Source organism: Anolis sagrei, chromosome 6 (genome assembly GCF_037176765.1).
Source record: "Anolis sagrei isolate rAnoSag1 chromosome 6, rAnoSag1.mat, whole genome shotgun sequence".
NCBI lineage: Eukaryota > Metazoa > Chordata > Lepidosauria > Squamata > Dactyloidae > Anolis > Anolis sagrei.
In genome coordinates this window covers 7,167,898-7,189,137 of record NC_090026.1, presented here as the reverse complement: position 1 = coordinate 7,189,137, position 21,240 = coordinate 7,167,898, and the positions used below count along the sequence as shown (strand labels likewise).

Genomic DNA, 21,240 nt, shown 5'->3' with positions numbered 1-21,240 from the left:
CCCAGTGGTTTTTGAGTTCTGATGGTAGCACGAACTAACATTACATTTTTATTTATATAGATAATAATAAATTATTATTTATTATGATTAATCAAACTGCAACCCCAGGATTACATAGCCTTGAGCCATGACAGTTTAAGTGGTATCAAACAGCACTAATTCGACAATATAGATGCAATCCCAAAACACAGAGTCCTTTGCAGTTGCCCAGGCTACTCTAAAAGAAGCCTCAGGAACGGTTGCATTAACATCACACCAAAAAAAGTACTAACAAAGACATATTCACTCTACTTTTCTGCCCTATTTCTTCCTTCTATCTTCCCTTCCCATCACACACTGAAACGAAAACACTCCAAAAGTCTAAATATACACTATTGTTTTTGACTTTGGTTTGCTCGGCATTGGCCAATCCTGGTTGCAAACCCCTGGGTGCATCTACTTTGTAGAATGAATGCAACTTGATACTTTAACTGCTGTGGCTCAAGGTGATGGAAACCTGGGAGTTGTAGTTTAACCAGGTCTTGAGCCTTCTCTGCTCAATAATGACGATTCCCATGACTCCATAGCATTTAGTCATGGCAACTAAAGTGGTGCCAAATTGCATTCATTTTGTTGTGTAGATTGCATGGGCAAACTTGGGCTCTGCAGGTGTTTTGGACTCCAACTCCCACCATTCCTAACAGCCTCAGGCCCTTTCCTTTCCTCCCTCAGCCGCTTAAGCGGCTGAGGGGGGAAAGGAAGGGGCCTGAGGCTGTTAGGAATGGTGGGAGTTGGAGTCCAAAACACCTGAAGGCCCAAGTTGGCCCATGCCTGGTGTAGATGCACTCTTAGCAAGGGAATAATTTGTAGTTTGGGCATCCCTTATCCAGAAGTCCCAACACTGTCAGCCTTTGCTTTCCGATGGTTCAATGTACACAATTGGCTTCATGCACAAAATTATTTAAAAACATTGCGTACAAAATGGCCTGTGTCGTATATAAGGAAACCTAAACGAACATTTGCTTTTGGAGCTGGATGCCATCTCCATGATATCTCATTACAGTACCTACACGGATGTATTATAAAATCCCAACTTGGAGAATTATAAAATCCTTTCGGATAAAGGATATTCTGGGTTGTTGTAGGTTTTCCGGGCTATATGGTCATGCTCTAGAGGCATTTTCTCCTGACGTTTCACCTGCATCTATGGCAAGCATCTTCAGAGGTAGTGAGGTCTGCTAGAAGTAGGAAAATGGGTTTATATATCTGTGAAAAGACCAGGGTGGGACAAAGGCTGAGAGGAGATATGATAGCCATGTATAAATATGTGAGAGGAAGCCACAGGGAGGAGGGAGCAAGCTTGTTTTCTGCTTCCTTGGAGACTAGGACGCGGAACAATGGCTTCAAACTACAAGAGAGGAGATTCCATCTGAACATTAGGAAGAACTTCCTGACTGTGAGAGCCATTCAGCAGTGGAACTCTCTGCCCCGGAGTGTGGTGGAGGCTCCTTCTTTGGAAGCTTTTAAGCAGAGGCTGGATGGCCATCTGTCAGGGGTGATTTGAATGCAATATTCCTGCTTCTTGGCAGGGGGTTGGACTGGATGGCCCATGAGGTCTCTTCCAACTCTTTGATTCTATGATTCTATGAAAGGACTTTTGTCTGCTGGAGCCAGGTGTGAATGTTTCAACTGACCACCTTGATTAGCATTTAATGGCTTGGAAGTGCCTGGGGGAATCTTTCTTTGAGAGGTGATTTGATGTGCCTGATTGTTTACTCTCTGTTGTTTTGCTGTTGTAATTTTTGAGTTTTTTAATGCTCCAGTAGACAAAAGTCCTTTGTCACACCCTGGTCTTTCCACGGATATATAAACCCATTTTCCTACTTCCAACAGACCTCACTACCTCTGAGGATGCTTGCCACAGATGCAGGCAAAACGTCAGGAGAAAATGCCTCTAGAACATGGCCATATAGCCTGGAAAACCTACAACAACCCAGTGATTCCGGCCATGAAAGCCTTCGACAATACAAAGGATATTCTACCTATACAACCGTTTTGAAGACGAAGATTTGTGTAGCACCGCTTCCATAGGGTCTTTAAAAATATGGCCGCCGTTGGCAACTCCATACTTAGAAAAACAATGAGAGAAGTTCTTGTTTTCTTAGAGAATTGATCACTGAGGGCAGATTGGGTCCTGAATTTCACCCGATAAGAAGATCAATATTCCATCTCAACCACGTCTGCTGCTTCCCAATGTCTTTTAGGGTAAGCATGGGCCAACTTGGGCCCTCCAGGTGTTTTGGACTTCAACTCCCACAATTCCTAACAGCCTCAGGCCTTGAGGTGGAAAAGGTAGAGGCCTGAGACTATTAGGAATTATGGGAGTTGAAGTCCAAAACACTTGGTGAGCTGAAGTTGGCCTATACTTTGCGTCAGAAGGAAAGTATCCAAGAGGTTAGATGTCCACCTCTTCCATTTCAGATGGCTTCCACTTCCTTTGGTTCCTTTTCACACGGTGCCAGCAGTGATGTAGGCGCACAGGGTTTCTCTGACCCTCTCGGACCGCGCCGCTGGTTTGATGCGTGCGTCCGGGCGCTGGAGGGGCTGCTCAAAGGTGGCGGCCAGCTGCTTAGCCTCGGCCTCCCAGGCTTCCTCGTAGGCCTCCCCTTTCTCCTCACAGATGTTGTGGAGGACACAACAGGCCGAGATGAGCCGGGGTAGGTTCTCCACTGCGCAGTCGTTGCGCCCCGTCAGGCAGCGCCACCGTCCCTTCAGCCGGCTGAAGGCCTCCTCCAAGGGCTCCTGGCATCGGCTCAAGGTGGCGTTGAAGGCCTCCTTGGCACTGTCCAGCTCCTCCGTGTAAGGCACCATCAGCCACGGGAGCAGAGGGTACGCCGGCCCACCTAAGATGACCCTGGGCACGGACACCCCGTTGATGTCAACTGCCCCTGGGGTGAAGAGGGTGCCTTCTTGGCCTTTGGTGAACAAGGTGGACTTGTTGAAGATCTTGGCTTCGTGAGTCTTCCCCGGCCAGCCGGCACTGAGGTGGGTGAACTTTCCCCGGTGGTCCACCAAAGCTTGCAAAGCCATGGAGTAATAGCCCTTGGAGTTGACGTATTCGGCCGCCTGGTGTGGTGGGCACAGGATGGGCATGTGAGTAGTGCCCACCACTCCGGCACAGTTGGGGAAGCCCATCTCCTGGAAGCCGCGCAATATCTCAGCCAGGTTGCCGCCTACCGTTACCGTGGCGCGCATCAGGACTCTCTGGATGGCGCGACACACTTCCAGCACCACTGAGCCGGCGGTGGAGCGGCCCACCCCGAACTGGTTGCCCACATCGCGGTAGCACACTGAGGTGGCCAGCTTCCAGAGGGCGATGGCCACCCGCTTCTCCACACTCAGTGGGACACGCATCCTCGTCTTCTGGCGCTGCAAGGCCGGGGAGAGCCGTGCGCAGAGCTCCAGGAAGGTGGCTTTGCGCATGCGGAAGTTCTGCAGCCAATGAGAGTCATCCCACGTTTCCAAAACAGTGCGGTCCCACCATTCAGTGCTCCGGGGCCGAGCCCAGAAGCGCCGCTCCACCGAACGGAGGCGGCCGCCTCGACGAACCCCAGCGGTGGAAGCCTGCCGGGAGAGCAAGACCACCTCTTCCACTTCTTCCTCTTCTTCTTCCTCCTCCTCCTCTTCCTCCTCCTCTTCGTCTTCCTCGCATCCTCGCTGGCCCAGCGAATGGAGGAATGCCCACCGGCGTCTAGAAGCGGCGGCCGACGATGCTTCGCCGCTAGCCCTGAGATACTCCATCATCAGCGCCCCCGACTGAACGACACACAAGATAGCAGCCTCTTTCTGGGTGGGATCCATGCTGGAAAGGAGGGAGAGAGAACAATATAAATTTAACGGAGTCATAGCATTGGAAGAGACCTCCCAGGGCCTCCTTGCGCTATACGGGAAGATGATAGCCAACCAGCCTCTGCTAAAAAACCTCCAGGAAATGAGACTCCACTACTTTTTTAAAGCAGTGTATTCAGAGAATCATAGAATCCAAGAGCTGAAAGACATCACAAGGGTCACCCAATCCTATTCTGTCCTCCATAATGCCCAATCAAAGCACTCCTGACAGATGCCCATACAGCCTCTGCTCAAAAACCTCCAGGAAATGAGATTCCACTACTTTTCTAATGCAATGTATTCAGATAATCATAGAACCCAAGTGTTGGAAGACATCACAAGGGTCACCCAATCCTATTCTGTCCTCCATAATGCCCAATCAAAGCACTCCTGACAGATGCCCATCCAGCCTCTGCAAAAAAACCTCCAGGAAATGAGATTCCACTACTTTTCTAATGCAGTGTATTCAGAGAATCATAGAATCCAATCATTGGAAGACATCACAAGGGCCACCTAATCTTATTCTCGCCTCCATAATGCCCAATCAAAGCACTCCTGACAGATGCCCATCCAGCCTCTGCTACCAAAGCTTCAGGAAATGAGACTCCACCACTTTTTTTAATGCAGTGTATTCAGAGAATCATAGAATCTAAGAATGGGAAGACATCACAAGGGCCAACCAATCCTATTCTGTCTTCCATAATGCCAATCAAAGCACTCCTGACAGATGCCCATCCAGCCTCTGCTCAAAAACCTCCAGGAAATGAGACTCCACTACTTTTTTAATGCAGTGTATTCAGAGAATCATAGAATCCAAGAATTGGAAGACAACACAAGGGCAACTAAATCCTATTCTGTCCTCCATAACGCCCAATCAAAGCACTCCTGATTGATGTTCATCCAGCCTTTGCTCAAAAACTTTGCTCAAGGATATTTTACTGCTGAACAGCTTTTACTTTCAGGAAGTTCTTTCTAATGTTTATGTGGAATCTCTTTCTTGTCATTTGAATCAATTCTAGTTTCTGGAGCAGTAGAAAATAAGCTTGCCCCTTTCTCCTCATTGGGACATTATTTCCAATATGTAAACATGGATTTCATGTTCCCTTTGAGGCTTCTTTGCTGCAATCTGAAACTTCCCAGTTCCCTAAGTTGCTCCTCAGAGGAATTCTTGCTTTCCAGACCTTTGACCACATTGGTTTCCCTTCTCAGGACTCTTTCCAGATTGTCCATCTCCTTCTTGAACTCTTGTGCCCAGAACTAGACACAGTGTGCAATCTGATCAAAGCAGAATTATGTGCGACTATGGCTTCCTGGACCCAAGGCCAGACACTATACTCCTATTGATGCAGCCTAGAATTGCATTGGCTTTTTAAGGTGCCGTATCATACTATTGATTCATATTGAGTGTGGCAATGCTCCAACACATGTTTAAAAACAACTGCAGGGAATTGATTGGGCAGGAAGAAATTTCCCTGATTTTAAAAAAAGATAATTTATGTCCTTTCTTTGTCTCATTGCCATGACTTGGATGACAAGATTCCCACAATTCTCTGCTTCTAGAAAGACCCCCAGAATGAGGCTGTTCTCCAATAAGGTTGCAATAGAGAGCAGATAATCTTCTCAATGGGCTTCAACTATCAGCAGTGCTATTTCTCCCTCTTGTGGCCAGAGGAAAAATTACAGGTGACTGCCAGGAAAAAAAACTTTTTCAAAATTAGGTTCTTGTGGGTTTCGGGCTATATGGCCATGTTCTAGAGGAATTTTCTCCTGACGTTTTGCCTGCATCTATGGCAGGCATCCTCATTTTTCAAAATTATTAGTTTTTGACTATTCAGATGTGCTTTACAATGCCAGAAATACAGCTTAATGGTGTAATATTGGAAAATATGGACAATTTCCGCAACCTTGGCAGCCATCTCTCTACAAAAGTCAACATTGACTCTGAAATACAACACCATCCAAGCTCTGTGAGTGCAGCATTTTTCCCAATGAAGCACAGAGTGTTTGAGGACCAGAACATCCGTAGGGATACCAAGGTGCTTGTTTATAAAGCTATTGTCCTCCTATCCCTGTTATATGTTTGTGAAATGTGGACTGTCAACAGATGTCACACTCAACTCCTGGAATGATTCCATCAGTGCGGCCTCCAGAAAATCCTGCAAATTTCTTGGAAAGTCAGGTGGACAAATTTCAGCGTACTGGAAGAAGCAAAGACCACCAACATTGAAGCGATGGTCCTCCGCCAGCAACTCCACTGGACTGGTCACGTTGTCCGAATGCCTGACCACCGTCTCCCAAGGAAGTTGCACTACTCTGAACTCAAGAAAGGAAAATGGAATGTTGGAGGACAGGAAAAGAGATTGAAAGATGGGCTCAAAGCCAACCTTAAAAACTCTGGCATAGACACCGAGAATGGGGAAGCCCTGGCCCTTGAGCTCTCCAGCTGGAGGTCAGCTGTGACCAGCAGTGCTGCAGAATTCAATGAGGCTTGAATGGAGGGTGAAAGAGAGAAGCGTGCCAGGAGGAAGGCACGTCAAGCCAACCCTGACCAAGACCGCCTTCCACCTGGAAACCAATGCCCTCACTGCGGAAGAAGATGCCGATCAAGAATAGGGCTCCACAGCCACCTACAAACCCACCCCCAGTACACCGAACTTGGAAGACAATCTTACTCAGACAACGAGGGATCGCCTAAGCAAGTAAGTAAAAAAAGAATAGAAAAAAGGGGATAAAAAGATGAGGAAAATCTATAGGGATTGATATTTAGGGGATTAAACTATGTCCATTAAATATTCCACCATTTCTGCCAACTAAAACTAACAAATAAAATGTCCCTTTTTAAAACACATAAAAAGCAAAAATAAGAGAAAATATTAAGCACACAACTGACTTCTCCTCTCTTCAAGCAAAATAGTAATTAAACCTTTATTAGTTGCATTTCACCTTCCTTTGAGTACAAACCAATATATTATAATATTCATGTAAACAACCATGTTGACAAAAGTTCAGATATTGGCAAATCCATCACCTCGACCTTCTCCCCCAATTCCCCCCTTTTAATGTGAATTCATCTTCTATGACCTATTAATGTATTTTCAACTATTTGATCCTATATAATATTATTTTAATAAAATGTTTGGGTGAAGTCAAAAAGAATGACATAAATGTGTTGTCAAGGGGTTTCATGGCCGGAATCACTGTAATAATAATAATAATAGGTTGCTGTGAGTTTTCCAGGCTCTCGGGCCATGTTCCAGAAGCATTCTCTCCTGACGTTTCACCCACATCTATGGCAGGCATCCTCAGTTGTGAGGTCTGTTGGAAACTAGGCAAGTGAAGTTTACATATCTGTGGAACAATGTCTAGGGTGGGAGAAAGAACTCTTGTGTGTTTGAAGCAAGTGTGAATGTAGCAATTGGCCATCTTGATTAGCACTGAATGGTCTTGCAGCTTCAAAGCCTGGCTGATTCCTGCCTGGGGGAATCTTTGTTTCCAACAAATCCAACAAATGCTACATTCAGCAAAGGACAAGAGGGATAATTTCATCTCTGCAGATGTCTACCCTATTCCATGCAGCTGTTGACAGGTCTTCATAAGGACTAGCAAATGCAGCAGCATTTCCCAAACACAAATCAAGGAACATGAAAGGCACTGCAGACTACTTCAACCGGAGAAGTCAGCCATAGCAGAGCACCCTATGAACCAACCTGGACACAGCATATTATTTGAGAACACAGAAATGCTAGACCACTCTCACAACCACCATGTCAGACTACACAGAGAAGCCATTGAAATCCATAAGCATGTGGACAATTTCAACAGAAAGGAAGAGACCATGAAAATGAACAAAATCTGGCTAGCAGTATTAAGAAACTCTAGAATCAGGACAGTGAATAAATAGCAACACTCCAAAAACAGGGGAAATCCAGGCAGGAAACCATCAAGGCCAGCTAACATCTCCCAACAAAGGATTCCTCTGGGCAGCAACCAGCCAGGCTTTGAAGCTGCAATGCTATTAGATGCTAATTAAGGTAACCAATTGTAACATTCACACTTGACTCCAACAGACAAGAGTTCTTTCTCCCATGCTGGACTTTATTCCACAGATATATAAATAAAGAGCAACACTTAAAAAAGAAATAAACAGAGGAATTCTAGACAGGAAACAAACTTGGGAGGAGAGCAATAACCAATCTCGATAAAATAGTGAAGAGTAGAGACATCAGACTGGCAACGAAGATCCGCATAGTTAAAGCAATGGTATTCCCTGTAGTCACCTACGGATGTGATAGCTGGACCTTAGGGAAGGCTGAGCGAAGGAAGAGATATGCTTTTGAGCTGTGGTATTGGAGGAAAGTTCTGAGAGTGCCTTGGACTGCGAGAAGATCCAACCAGTCCATACTTCAGGAAATAAAGCCCGGCTGCTCATTGGAGGGAAGGATAGTAGAGGCCAAGATGAAGTCCTTTGGCCACATCATGAGAAGAAAGGAAAGCTTAGAGAAAAGTATGATGCTGGAAGCATTCTCTCCTGATGTTTCACCCACATATATGGCAGGTATCCTCAGTTGTGAGGTCTGTTGGAGACTAGGCAAGTGAGGTTTATAGGAAGGAAACTAGGAAGGAAAAAGGAAGAGGGGCCGACCAAGGGCAAGAGGGATGGATGGCATCCTTGAAGTGACTGGACTGACCTTGAAGGAGCTGGGGGTGGTGACGGCCGACAGGGAGCTCTGGCGTGGGCTGGTCCATGAGGCCACGAAGAGTCGGAACGCCTGAATGAACAACAGCAATAACATCTCCCAACAGCTAACACCTTCCCCCAGGCAGAAAAGCAGCCAGGCTTTGAAGCTGCAAGGCTAACCAACCTAGCCAATAGCAACATTCACACTTGCCTCCAGCAGAAAAAAGTTCTTTCTCCCACCCTGGAAATTATTCCAAATATATAAACCTCACTTCCCTTGTTTCTGACAGGCCTCACAACCTCTGAGGATGCCTGCCATAGCTGTGGGCGAAATGTCAGGAGAGAATGCTTCTGGAATATGGCCAGACAGCCCAGAAAACTCACAGCAACCCAGTGATTCTGGCCATGAAAGACTGTGACAACACAACAATGATACATTTGGTTCTTGTGGGTTTTTTCGGGCTATAGAGCCATGTTCTAGAGGCATTTCTCCTGACGTTTCGCCTGCATCTATGGCAAGCATCCTCAGACAAATGATACATTTCTCAATTGCAAATAAACACATTTCTTGGAAGGTGCCACATTATCCCACCAATATCCTAAGATTCTTAGATATTTATTTACCGTAAATTAAATATTTCTATATCATCACAATAGTTCCCCATGCACAATAAACCAAAGCAGTTTAAAAACAGCATAGAGATAAAAAAATAAAATTCAAAACATATTAAAATATTATTTACAAAGTCTAAACACCCCCTTTAGTTATGATTTTTAGGAGCAAATCAATACTAAAATGGATTTCAGATTAGAATTATGACTTATTAGGACATAATTTAGAGTGTTTCTAGTGCAAAACCTTCTGAGTTTAAAGTAATATGAATAATAATCATTTTAATTTGCAGTTTTGGGAGGTTTTGCCAGCTATAAACCTGCACCTTTCCCTATATATTATATATATATATATGTATATATATATATATAGTGACATGAATTCTAAACCATACATAGAGAAATATAATATCTACGAAACAAAAATAATATAATACTCACAGCTAGTCTTTGTTGAGCAATATACTCTGCAAGGAGCTATAGTCAACCCTATATACATATATATATATATATATAGGGAAAGGTGCAGATATATTCCCATGATCTTATTCCTTATTTTTGCAACATATTATTCATTTAGTCGAATATAAACACACCTTTTATGTCAGCCAGTGGGGAGATCAGCTTCCAAAGAGGGCTAGGGCATTGAGAAAATAGCAAAATACAAGGGAAAATAGAGGGAAAATAAGAAAAAACAGAATTATTTGCTATTTGAGAAATGGTCAGTTGCTGGATGCTCGCAGCATGATCAATCTCTTTCTCCTTTTTGCAAAAAATCAAGAAAGAAATTGTTTAAAAGGCTGGAATAAATGGATTTCTGGGTCCAATCACCTGCGCATGCGCACTCCCTCCCCCAGTCAACTCAATAGGGTAAAGCGAGAGACGGTCTCCTTTTGTTCTCAGAATGAGCCCCGCGGGAAAATAGAACCGGAAATGCAAATGAAGAGCCAAGCGCGGCGCGCTATTGGTCAGAGGAAGCTCCACCTCTGGCTCAGAGGAATTGACAACGAAGGCAGGTTAACCCCTTCTTGTGCGGGGGTTCCGTGGTGTAATGGTTAGCACTTTGGACTCTGAATCCAACGATCCGAGTTCAAATCTCGGCGGAACCTATATTTTCTGTGCAAGTAAACATTTAAGGCTTTTAAGAGGGGAAAATGGAAATAATAATAATAATACAATAAACAACTTATTTATTTGCAAATTAATTAAAAATATATAAATTTATAATAAAAAATCTGAAGCATTATTTTTATATCAGAAACCTAGGTTAATATATTGGTATGATTGATTTAAAGTGGGCAGGCCTGGGCAAACTTTGGCCCTCCAGGTGTCTTGGACTTCAACTCCCATAATTCCTAATAGCCGGTCTGAGAGATTGCATGGGAAAGTCGGGGAGAAAATTCATGGGAGACGTAATGCTTTCATGGGTGTCTATTAAACAACTAGTTGCTTTGCTTAAAGGCAGTTCAGGAAACGTTGCATTAGAGTGAGAAGCTAAGCCTGAATTCTCTTGTTCTTGGTTCAAGTCAAGCCTTGGTATTTGTTTATTTATCGTGTCAGGAGCAAACCAAAACAGTTGTATTGCATTAAAAACAAAAAAACAAACAAACAAAGCACAAAGTTTGTAGATTTGGTATTCTATTCAATGTCCTTTGACCAGTAGCTGGCCACTTGGAGTGCCTCTGGTGTTGCTGCAAGAAGGTCCTCCATTGGGTTGTTGTAGGTTTTTCGGGCTATATGGCCATGTTCTAGAGGCATTCTCTTCTGACGTTTCGCCTGCATCTATGGCAAGCATCCTCAGAGCTAGTGAGGTCTGTTGGAACTAGGAAAAAGGGTTTATATATCTGTGGAATGACCAGGGTGGGACAAAGGACTCTTGTCTGCTGGAGCTAGGTGTGAATGTTTCAACTGACCACCTTGATTTGATGGCCTGGCAGTGCCTGGGGCAATGTTTTGTTGAGAGGTGATTAGGTCCTCCATTGTGCATGTGGCAAGATTCAGATTGCATTGCAGTAGGTGGTCTGTAATTTGCTCTTCTCCACACTCGCACGACATGGATTCCACTCTGTAGCCCCATTTCTTAAGGTTGACTCTGCATCTCGTGGTGCCAGAGCGCAGTCTGTTCAGCACCTTCCAAGTCACACAGTTTTCTGTGTGCCCAGGGGGAAGTCTCTCATTTGGTATCAGCCATTGATTGAAGTTCTAGATTTTAGCCTGCCACTTTTGGACTCTTGCTTGCTGAGGTGGTCCAACAAGTGTCTCAGTAAATCTCAAAAAAACTATTTTTGAAAGCCTTGTTTATGGGTTTCTTGGAATTTCTACTGGCAGTTAGGAATTGTGGGAGTTGAAGTCCAAAACACCCGGAGGGGCAACGTTTGCCCAAGCCTGCTTTAAAGAAAAATGCAGGGCCTTAAGGCCAGTCCGAGGAGCCAGAAGCAGCAACAGCAGATAAGGAATCGAGTGAAGAACTGAGTGATAAGAAGGCTTCCCAGGAGAAACCACCTGTAGCTATGGAGATCAACAAGTCTTTGTTTACAAATCAGAGCCAAAAATAAATTAAGCCGGTCTGAGAGATTGCGTGGGAAAGATGGGGAGAAAATTCATAGAAGGCGTAATGCTTTCATGGGTTTCTATTAAACAACAAGTTGTTTTGCTTAAAGTCGGTTCAGACAATGCTGCATTAGAGTGAGAAGCTAAGCCTGAGTTCTCTTGTTCTTGGTTCGAGTCAGGCCTTGGTTTTGGATTTCATGGAATTGAAATCATGGAGGAATTAAAAAGGGTCTGGCCCTGAAGGAGCGACCCTGCGGACCCACCAAAGAGGGCTTGCTACAATGGTGAGCAAAGAGAAGCCCAATTTAATAGGTTTTTACTAAGTTCCCAAAAGAAATCTTACCAAAGTTGATTTTATTGCGATTCAGTTGAAAAGGATGCAAAGCAGCAATATTTTGCCAAGCTAAGCATACGGTGTACAAAAATAAAGGCCTTTTAATACATAAAACAGAGCTGCCAGGTTTGAATCTCTCATTCCCCGTCCCTCTGCCGGCTCAATGATGATTGGCTGGCGGTCTTCAGCTGGGAGGAGGCTTGGCCTCCTCCTGAGTGCCTGGGCCAATCGTTGGGCTTCTACCGCCTTGGCGTCCTGACGAATCAGGACAGAGGGAGGTGGGACAAGAGAGAAACAATGGATTCTTGAGAGGATCATGGAAGTAGAAAATGTCCAAGTGGCTAGCGAGTCCTGGGGGGGGGGGGGGGGCTGTGAGCCAGCCTTTGCTATTGTCTTTGAGCGGCTGCAATAAACTTTGATGGCTGGCAAATCTACCATAATTTGGATTTTTTCAGTGCTGAGAGACAGGAACAATGAGAGAATTTTGGCTGTGGTTTCATTAGATAAAAGTTGAATCAGTAACAGATTAGGACAAGGTGTGGCTTTCCGAAGGCTTCCTTTGTCTTATTGAGATATGATCATAAATGCCAAGTGACCGCTTCCTCTGGGGGGCAACTCCGAGGCCAGAGGTCACGATCCTTTGTTATTGTCCATGCAATTTTGATAATGGTCTTTTCCAACTGAGGATTTCCTCCTTTCCAGGGTCACAGGGATGGCTTCTTATATTTTTATACATTTTTTCAATAAAGGGGAATTGGGCAAAAGGATCAGGAAAAGGTCAGGCACACAGGGAGAAATACAGAAATATAGAAATCATGATATAGAAAACATACACACTTATCCCTCCCACCAGAGTCCCATAGAAGTTCAAGAGAGCACATAAGTGTAAAGGGAGGGGGTTTCTCAGTAATAAATGTGCTACCTTCTGCTGTATATGAAACCTAGGGCATAAAACCTTGATTAAATGTACACACTATCTAACATGGGAAGGGTCCTTGTTGTTGTTAGTGTCTTGGCAAATTGACCAAGGCTTAACCCTTATTATCCAGTCTGGTGTCCTTGTCCTTAGTAAAACTATAAGTTACTATCTTTGATGGGGGGTGTGTCATGTTCAACTTCCTGTTAGGAATTGTGGGAGTTGAAGTCCAAAACACCTAGAGGGCCAACGTTTGCCCAGGCCTGCTTTAACGGGACCCCGGTGAGGCACAAGCACACCTTGCAAAACTGCAATTCCCAGGATTCGATATCACTGAGTCATGGAAGGTGTCAGATTTTTTCCCTTTCCAATGATTGGCCAACTTGTTTACTGTTGTCTGGGAAGCAGACAAAATGGATACATCAGCTGTCAATCAAAATCTGGAATGCCAAACAGTGGCGTTGTTTATCTCTCCTTATCTGATGAGTCTCTTGTCACTTATTTCCCTTCTTCCTACAAGAAAGAAAAACAAGGGACGTGAACACAAGCTTTCTGGTTCTTTGCACATTAGCATATGATACTTCATTATTTTTTTTATTCTACATTTTGTCCCCAGCATAAGACCAAAGAAAATGAAAAAGTAGCCAACATATTATTATATAAAAGTATTGCAAATTCAAAATTGCAATAAATGTGCAGTTTAAAGAATAAAAAAGGCAACGTAACCCTTTAGAGTAGTGTTGCTCAATCTGCGGGTCAGGACCCCATGGGGGGTCATGAGGGGGTTTCAGAGGGATTGTCAAAGACCATCAGAGAAGGCTGAAGATTTCTCCACCTGTCCTTCTCTTCCTTTTTGGTGTTGGTGAACTATAGCTCGTAGAATTAAAAAATACCACCCACTCCCTGCAGCCCCACCAGTATTCAATGTTGACTATGTAGGTAGTGTGCCAAGTGTGGTGCAGATCTATTGTGGGCTGGGTTCAGAATGCTCTTTGACTGTAGTTGAACTATACATCCCAGCAACTACAACTCCCAAATGTCAAGGTCTATTCCCCCAAACTGCACCAGTGTTCACATTTAGGCATATTGGGTATTCATGCCAAGTTTGGTCCAGATCTATCATTGTTTGAATCCACAGTGCTCTCTGGATATAGGTGAACTACATCTCCAAAACTTAAGGCTCACCTAGCCATTTCAGTATTTCCTCTTGTTCATGGGAGTTCTGTGTGCCAAGTTTGGTTCAATTCCAGCGTTGGTGGAGTTCAGAATGCTCTTTGATTGTAGGCGAACTATGAATCCCAGCTATTACAACTTCCAAATGTCAATGTCTGTTTTCTCCAATATTCCTCCAGTGTTCACATCTGGTCATATCGAGTATTAGTTCCAAGTTTGGTCCAGATCCATCATTGTTTGAGTCCACAGTGTTCTCAATCAAAGAGGATTCTGAAGCCCATGAACGACAGACAGGCACAAAAATACTTCCCACACAGAACCCCCGTGACCAACAGAAAATACTTAAGGCCATCCAGTCCAACTCCCTGCACCAGGGCAAGAAAATGTAAACAAAGCCCTCCTGACAAAGAGCCATCCAGCCATAGATATAGACAGATATATATGATTCACACACACACAGATATAGTGTCATAGATTTGAAAGGGACCCCTAAAGAAGGACAATTATATTTTGCATGCTCCAAAGTAGGCAAACGAGACCATCTTGACATCAACACTGACAAAGAAACAACAAGAAATACTGTTTACCCACAAGCATAAAGAAATTACATAGATTAGAAACCAACACTTTCTAATTACTTTATTTTCCAGACTGGGCCACAGCAACGCGTGGCAGGAGATGGCTAGTGTAATATAAATATATAATTATAATATCATATTATTATTATTGTTGTTGTTCATTCGTTCAGTCGTCTCCGACTCTTCGTGACCTCATGGACCAGCCCACGCCAGAGCTCCCACCCCCAGCTCCCTCAAGGTCAGTCCAGTCACTTCAAGGATGCCATCCATCCATCTTGCCCTTGGTCGGCCCCTCTTCCTTTTGCCTTCCACTTTCCCCAGCATCATTCCCTTCTCTAGGCTTTGCTGTCTCCTCCTGATGTGGCCAAAGTACTTCAACTTTGTCTCTAGTATCTTTCCCTCCAATGAGCTGTCGGGTTTTATTTCCTGGAGGATGGACTGGTTGGATCTTCTCGCAGTCCAAGGCACTCTCAGCACTTTCCTCCAGCACCACAGCTCAAAAGCATCGATCTTCCTTCGCTCAGCCTTCCCTAAGGTCCAGCTCTCACATCCGTAGGTTACTACAGGGAATACCATGGCTTATTATTATTATTATTAGTAGTAGTATTATATTGCATAACATTATAATATTATAAATATTACTAGCTGTGCCCTGCCACGCATTGCTGTGGCCTATAGTAAAACTTATCAAAGTTGAGGTAGATATCTGGACTATTATGAAAGAGAGGTCCCTACCTAGTCCTTCCCCCTTTTCCTCCCCCTTTCTCTCCTTTCTTCCTTCTCTACCTCTTTCTTTCTTTCCTTCTTTCACTACTTGGTTTCATCCTTCTCTCTTTCCTTCATTCCCTCCCCCTTTCTTCCTTTGCCTTTCTTCCCTCCCTGTTTGCTTCCTTCTTTCACTTTTTATTCCCTTTTATTTCACCACCATCATAACAATAACAATAATGCAATGCATTGCCTCCGGGACCTGACACCTCTCCCATTCCCCCTAAAAGGGTCTCATAGGAGCAATAGCATAATAATAATAATAGAAATAACAACCATTACCCGCCACGTGTTGCTGTGGCCAATCTTCCCTCTTTCTCTCCTTCTTTCCCTCCCTCCCTCCCTCCCTCCCTCCCTCCTTCCTTCCTTCCTTCCTTCCTTCCTTCCTTCCTTCCTTCCTTCCCATCTTTCCTTCTCCTCTTCTTTCTCTATCTCTTTCCTTCCTTCCTTCCCCCTTTTTCTTTCTCTTCTGCTGTCTCTCTTTTCTTTCCTTCCATCTTTCCTTTTCTTTCCTTTTCTTCTTCCTCTAACTTTCCTTCCTTCCCCCTTTTTTCTTTACCTCCCTTTCTCTTTCTTCCTTCTTTCCTTCCTTCCTGTCTTTCCTAGATTTTGACAGGGCGGGAAGGGGTGGGGTGGGGTTTGGTGGTGGCGTGAAGTAAAAGGAGGTAAGATTGGGGCAGGGGAGTGATGGAGCGTGGGGTTGCGTGTGTGTGTGCGGCAGCGGGGGGAGTGATGGAGCGTGGGGTTGCGTGTGTGTGTGCAGCGGCGGGGGGAGTGGGGTTGCGTGTGTGTGTGCGGTGGCGGGGGGAGTGGGGTTGCGTGTGTGTGCGGCAGTGGGGGGAGTGATGGAGCGTGGGGTTGCGTGTGTGTGTGTGGCGGCGGGGGGAGTGGGGTTGCGTGTGTGTATGCGGCGGCGGGGGGAGTGATGGAGCGTGGGGTTGCGTGTGTGCGTGCGGCAGGGGGTGTGTGTGTGCGGGAAGCGGCGCGGCGGGGCTTGGAGTGGGCATGGTTTCCGCAGAGGGAACATTGGCTGGAAGGCCATGTGCGCGTGCCAGGGAACTTGCGGCTGGGTGCCAATGCACATGCTCAGTTGTTTTGCCGTTTTGTGAGTGTGTTGTTGTGTTGTTTTTCATTTTGAGTAGATATGTTTGTACCTTGTGGGTTGTGTTATGGGCACGGGGATTTTGGTTAAGTTTCGTTGGGGGATTTTTGAGTTTTGTTGTTTTGCCGTTTTGTGAGTGTGTTGTTGTGTTGTTTTTCATTTTGAGTAGATATGTTTGTACCTTGTAGGTTGTGTTATGGGCACGGGGATTTTGGTTAAGTTTCGTTGGGGTTTTTTTGAGTTTTGTTGTTTTGCCGTTTTGTGAGTGTGTTGTTGTGTTGTTTTTCATTTTGAGTACATATGTTTGTACCTTGTGGGTTGTGTTATGGGCATGGGAATTTTGGTTAAGTTTCGTTGGGGGGTTTTTGAGTTTTGTTTCCTCGTTGGATGCCCCTAACAAATTTATATATATAGATAATTATAATATTATAATATGAAGCAATGCTCCTATGCCATTAACTCTGCTGTCCAAATGCCCGACCACTGTCTCCCAAAGCAGTTACTCTACTCCAAACTCAAGAACAGAAAATGGATTTAAAGAGATTTAAAGATGGGCTTAAAGCTAACCTTAAAAACCGTGACATAGACACCGGGAACTGGGAAGCCCTGGCCCTTGAGAGCTCTAGCTGGAGGTCAGCTGTGACCAGCAGTGCTGTGGAATTCGAATAGGCACAAATTGAGGGCAAAAGGGAGAGACGTGCCAAGAGAAAGGCGTGTCAAGCCAACCCTGAACGGGACCACCTTCCACCTGGAAACCGATGCACTCGCTGTGGAAGAACATATGGGTCAAGAATAGTGCTCTGCAGTCACCTACGTATCCATCGCAAAGACACTACAATTGGATGGCCATCATACTCAGACAACGAAGGATCGTCTAAGTAAGTAAGTAAGTAAGTAACTCTTTATCTCTGGTTATTTCTGCTGATTCACCTTTTGCACCTCTATTCCAGCCTGGTGAGCAATCCTCAGCCCTCTAACTTCATAACATTGGCCTTTTTGTCCCAGGAAAGAATGCAAGGGTGCCTAATTAGGCTCAATTAGGCGCATCTCTAATTCACCGCTCATTAGCAGCAGGTGGAAGGTGAGGAAATGCCAGGAGGCACCGGCGGTAATGCTGATTCACGTGTCAATGTGGGCGGCTTGACATCATCCATTCTCCAGGATGGAGGTGGAATAGCACAAGAGATTATGACCAGGCTTAATCTGATGGGATCTGGACCAGATCTCTGCGCTGCAGCACCAAAGGGCCAGCCTTCCAATTCAAATAGGCCCGGATAAATCTCTTGAGCTGAAGGACATCTTGGTCCATCCATCTGGAAGGAGGCAATCTTTTTCTCCATCTCATGCCCTCCCAGGAGGTTCTGGAAATAGGAATCCTGCAGTGTAGGTGGACAAACGGGTTGAGGGCAAAGGTGTCCATTTTAGTCACTGCCTAGGAGGCATCTACATTGTGGAATTAATGCAGTTTGACACCACTTTGACTGCCATGGCTCAATGCTAGGAATCCCAAGAGTTGTAGTCTGGGACCTCTTCTACATTGCCAAATAATCCATATTAGCAAATCAGACAATCTACATTATCTGCTTTGAATGGGATTCTATGAGTCTACACTGCCGGATAATCCAGCTCAAAACAGATAATCTGGATTTTATGAAACAGTGTAGATGAGGTGTGGGAGGCACCAGCACTCTTTGGCACAGAAGGCTAAAGACGTTTTAGAACTACAACAGGTTGGATCTACAACGCCATATAATACAGATTATCAAATAAAGTAACCCAGATTATGTGCTTTGAACTGGATTATATGGTATCCTTGAAGTGACTGGATTGATGTTGAAGGAGCTGGGGGTGGTGACGGCCGACAGGGAGCTCTGGCATGGACTGGTACATGAAGTCACGAAGAGTCGGAAATGACTGAACAAATGAACAACAACAACAACACTGCCATATAATCCAGGTCAAAGTAGATAATCTGGATTTTATATTGCAGTGTAAATGAGGCTTCAGACAATTCTATAGGAATGGAATTTTGCCATCATGCAGCAGCAAAAAAAGCCAATGGGATTTTGGCCTGTATTAAATAGTCTAGTTTCTAGAACCCGGGAAGTCATGCAACCCCTCTGTTCTGCCTTGGTTAGACCACTTTACTTGGAATCACACTCTGTCCAATTCTGGGCACCACAATTGAAGGGAGATGTTGACAAGCTGGAATGCATCCAGAGGAGGGCGACTAAAATGATCAAGAGTCTGGAGAACAAGCCCTATGAGGAGCGGCTTAAAGAGCTGGGCATGTTTAGCATTCAGAAGAGAAAGCTAAGAGGAGACATGATGAGGATCATGTATAAATATGTGAGAGGAAGTCATAGGGAGGAAGGAGCAAGCTTGTTTTCTGCTGCCCTGGAGACTAGGGCGCTATGAAGCAATGGCTTCAAACTACAGGAAAGGAGATTCCACCTGAACATTAGGAAGAACTTCCTGACTGTGAGAGCTGTTCAGCAGTGGAACTCTCTGCCCTGGAGTGCGGTGGAGGCTCCTCCTTTGGAGGCTTTTAAAGAGAAGCTGGATGCCCATCTGTCAAGGGTGCTTTGAATGTGATTTTCCTGTTTCTTGGCAGAATGGGGTTGGACTGGTGGCCCACGGAGTGTCTTCCAACTCTATAATTCTAGGAGTGACTTTGGGTCTCCACTACATGATCGCCGCAGACCCATATAATGCATTATATGGGTCTGTTCTGACAATAGAATGGAGTTCAAACTGCACTACATGACAGTGTAGATCTGGTATAAGGCCCTTTCTACACTGCCATACAATGCAGTCCAAAGCAGATAATCTGGATTTTATATAGCAGTGTAGAAGGGGCCCCAGTCATGTCAGTTGAAGTGGTGTCAAACTGCATTAAATCTGCAGTGTAGATGCACCCTGTCTGGATAACTGTAACACTCCTTTAACTGCTAAAGAATCCTGGGAGTTGTAGTTTTAGGGTTCACGAAACCACAACTCCCAAGGTTCTATGTTATTAAGCTCCCATGTCAGGAGCGACTTGAGAAACTGCAAGTCGCTTCTGGTGTGAGAGAGAATTGGTCGTCTGCAAGGATGTTGCCCAGGGGATGCCCGGATAGTTGATGTTTTGCCATCCTGTGGGAGGCTTCTCTCATGTCCCTGCATGGGGAGCTGGAGCTGACAGAGGGAGCTCAACTCACTCTCCTCAGATTCAAACTGCTGATCTGTCGGTCAGCAGTTCTGCTGACACAAGGGTTTAACTCTGGGGGCTCCTTGTCAAACTGGTGTCAAACTGAGTTGATTCTACAAAAAGCGATGTCAAACTGAATTAATTCTACAGTGTCTGTATAGCCCTCCTCTACTTGCCAGTGAGTTAACTGCATGCAAACTATGTTTTGAACTCAGGCCCCTTCTACACTGCCATATAATCCAGATTATCAAAGCAGATAAATCACATTATCTGCTTTGAATTGGATTATATGAGTCTACACTGCAAGTTAATCCAGTTCACAGCAGATAATTTGAATTTTATGTGACAGTGTAGATGGGGCTTGGGGAAGCCCTAGCACTCTTTGGCAGAGAAGGCTAAAGACCTTCTAGAACTACAACTTAGGTTGGATCTAAAAAGGTAAAGGTTGTCCCTTGACATGAAGTCCAGTCATGTCTGACTCTGGAGTGTGCTGCTCATCTCCATTTCTAAACTGAAAAGCTGGCGTTGTCCATAGACACCTCCAAAGTCATGTGGACTGCATGGAGTGCCGTTACCTTCCCACCGGAGCGGTACCTATTGATCTACTCATATTTGCATGTTTTCGAACTGCTAGGTTGGCAGAAGCTAGGGCTGACAGCGGAAGCTCATGCCGCTTACCGGAATCAAACCTGTGACCTTTTGGTTAACAAGCTCAGCAGCTCAGAGCTTTAACCCACTGAGCCACCGGGGGCTCCAGGTTGGATCTACACCACCATATAATCCAGATTATCAAATGAAATACTCCAGATTATGTGCTTTAAACTGGATTATATGAGTCTACACTACCATATAATCCAGCTCAAAGCAGATAATCTGGACTGACAGTGGGGAAGGGGCCTCACTTTGTAGCAACTGACCGGGATAACGTTTAACATTCAATGGGATGGAATTGTGGCATTGGAAGTGGAACCATGGCACTATAGCTGTGTCGTGTGAAAGGGTCCAATGTTGGTACTTGATCGAGCAGCTCGCTCTCTTGTTTATGGAATATTTCTTTCTCATTTCAAAGCTCACTGTAGAATGGAATGTGTCCACGTTGTAGGCAGTCTCTGGGGTGATGTCGAAACTAAATTAAATTCAAAGGCACTGGGATACCTCCCAGAACATGGGAAGAAGATGAAGGGTGGGAAAATACAGCAACGATCTTGGTAGAAAGTGGATGAGATTCAAGAAACAGCCCCAGACCTCCATAGCAAGATCCACCCATGAGAAGCCAGTGAAGCCTACGGTTCAATGCGAACTTTCTCAGATTCACAACATTACGAAATTTACGGGAATGCTGTGGATGTAGCATATCTTGATCTCAGTACAGTGTTCTCTCGTGTATCGCAGGGGTTCCGTTCCAGGACCACCTGCCATAAGTGAAAATCCGCGAAATAGGGACACCATATTAATTTTAATATTTATACATTATT

The 21,240-nt window shown here is 44.9% G+C and overlaps 1 protein-coding gene and 1 non-coding gene across 4 annotated transcripts; one reads left to right on the top strand and one right to left on the bottom strand.

The window, feature by feature from the left end:
• Positions 1 to 1,213: 1,213 nt before the first annotated feature.
• Positions 1,214 to 10,100, bottom strand: LOC132777577 (uncharacterized). 3 transcript variants are annotated; one of them, XM_060779938.2, is made up of 2 exons: positions 9,754 to 10,100; positions 1,214 to 3,841 (listed from the first exon to the last, which is right to left on the bottom strand). In XM_060779938.2, exon 2 carries the CDS (start codon positions 3,838 to 3,840, stop codon positions 2,488 to 2,490), a length of 1,353 nt encoding a protein of 450 aa, XP_060635921.2. In that variant the 5' UTR covers position 3,841; positions 9,754 to 10,100; the 3' UTR covers positions 1,214 to 2,487. The 3 variants fall into 3 exon arrangements, with proteins under 3 accessions (XP_060635921.2, XP_060635920.2, XP_060635922.2); XM_060779937.2 differs by having other exon boundaries at positions 9,989 to 10,100; XM_060779939.2 differs by lacking the exon at positions 9,754 to 10,100 and adding an exon at positions 9,599 to 9,730.
• Positions 10,101 to 10,194: 94 nt separating this feature from the next.
• Positions 10,195 to 10,266, top strand: TRNAQ-CUG (transfer RNA glutamine (anticodon CUG)). Its single transcript has one exon. It is a non-coding gene; the product is annotated as a tRNA-Gln (tRNA).
• The last annotated feature ends 10,974 nt before the right edge of the window (positions 10,267 to 21,240 follow it).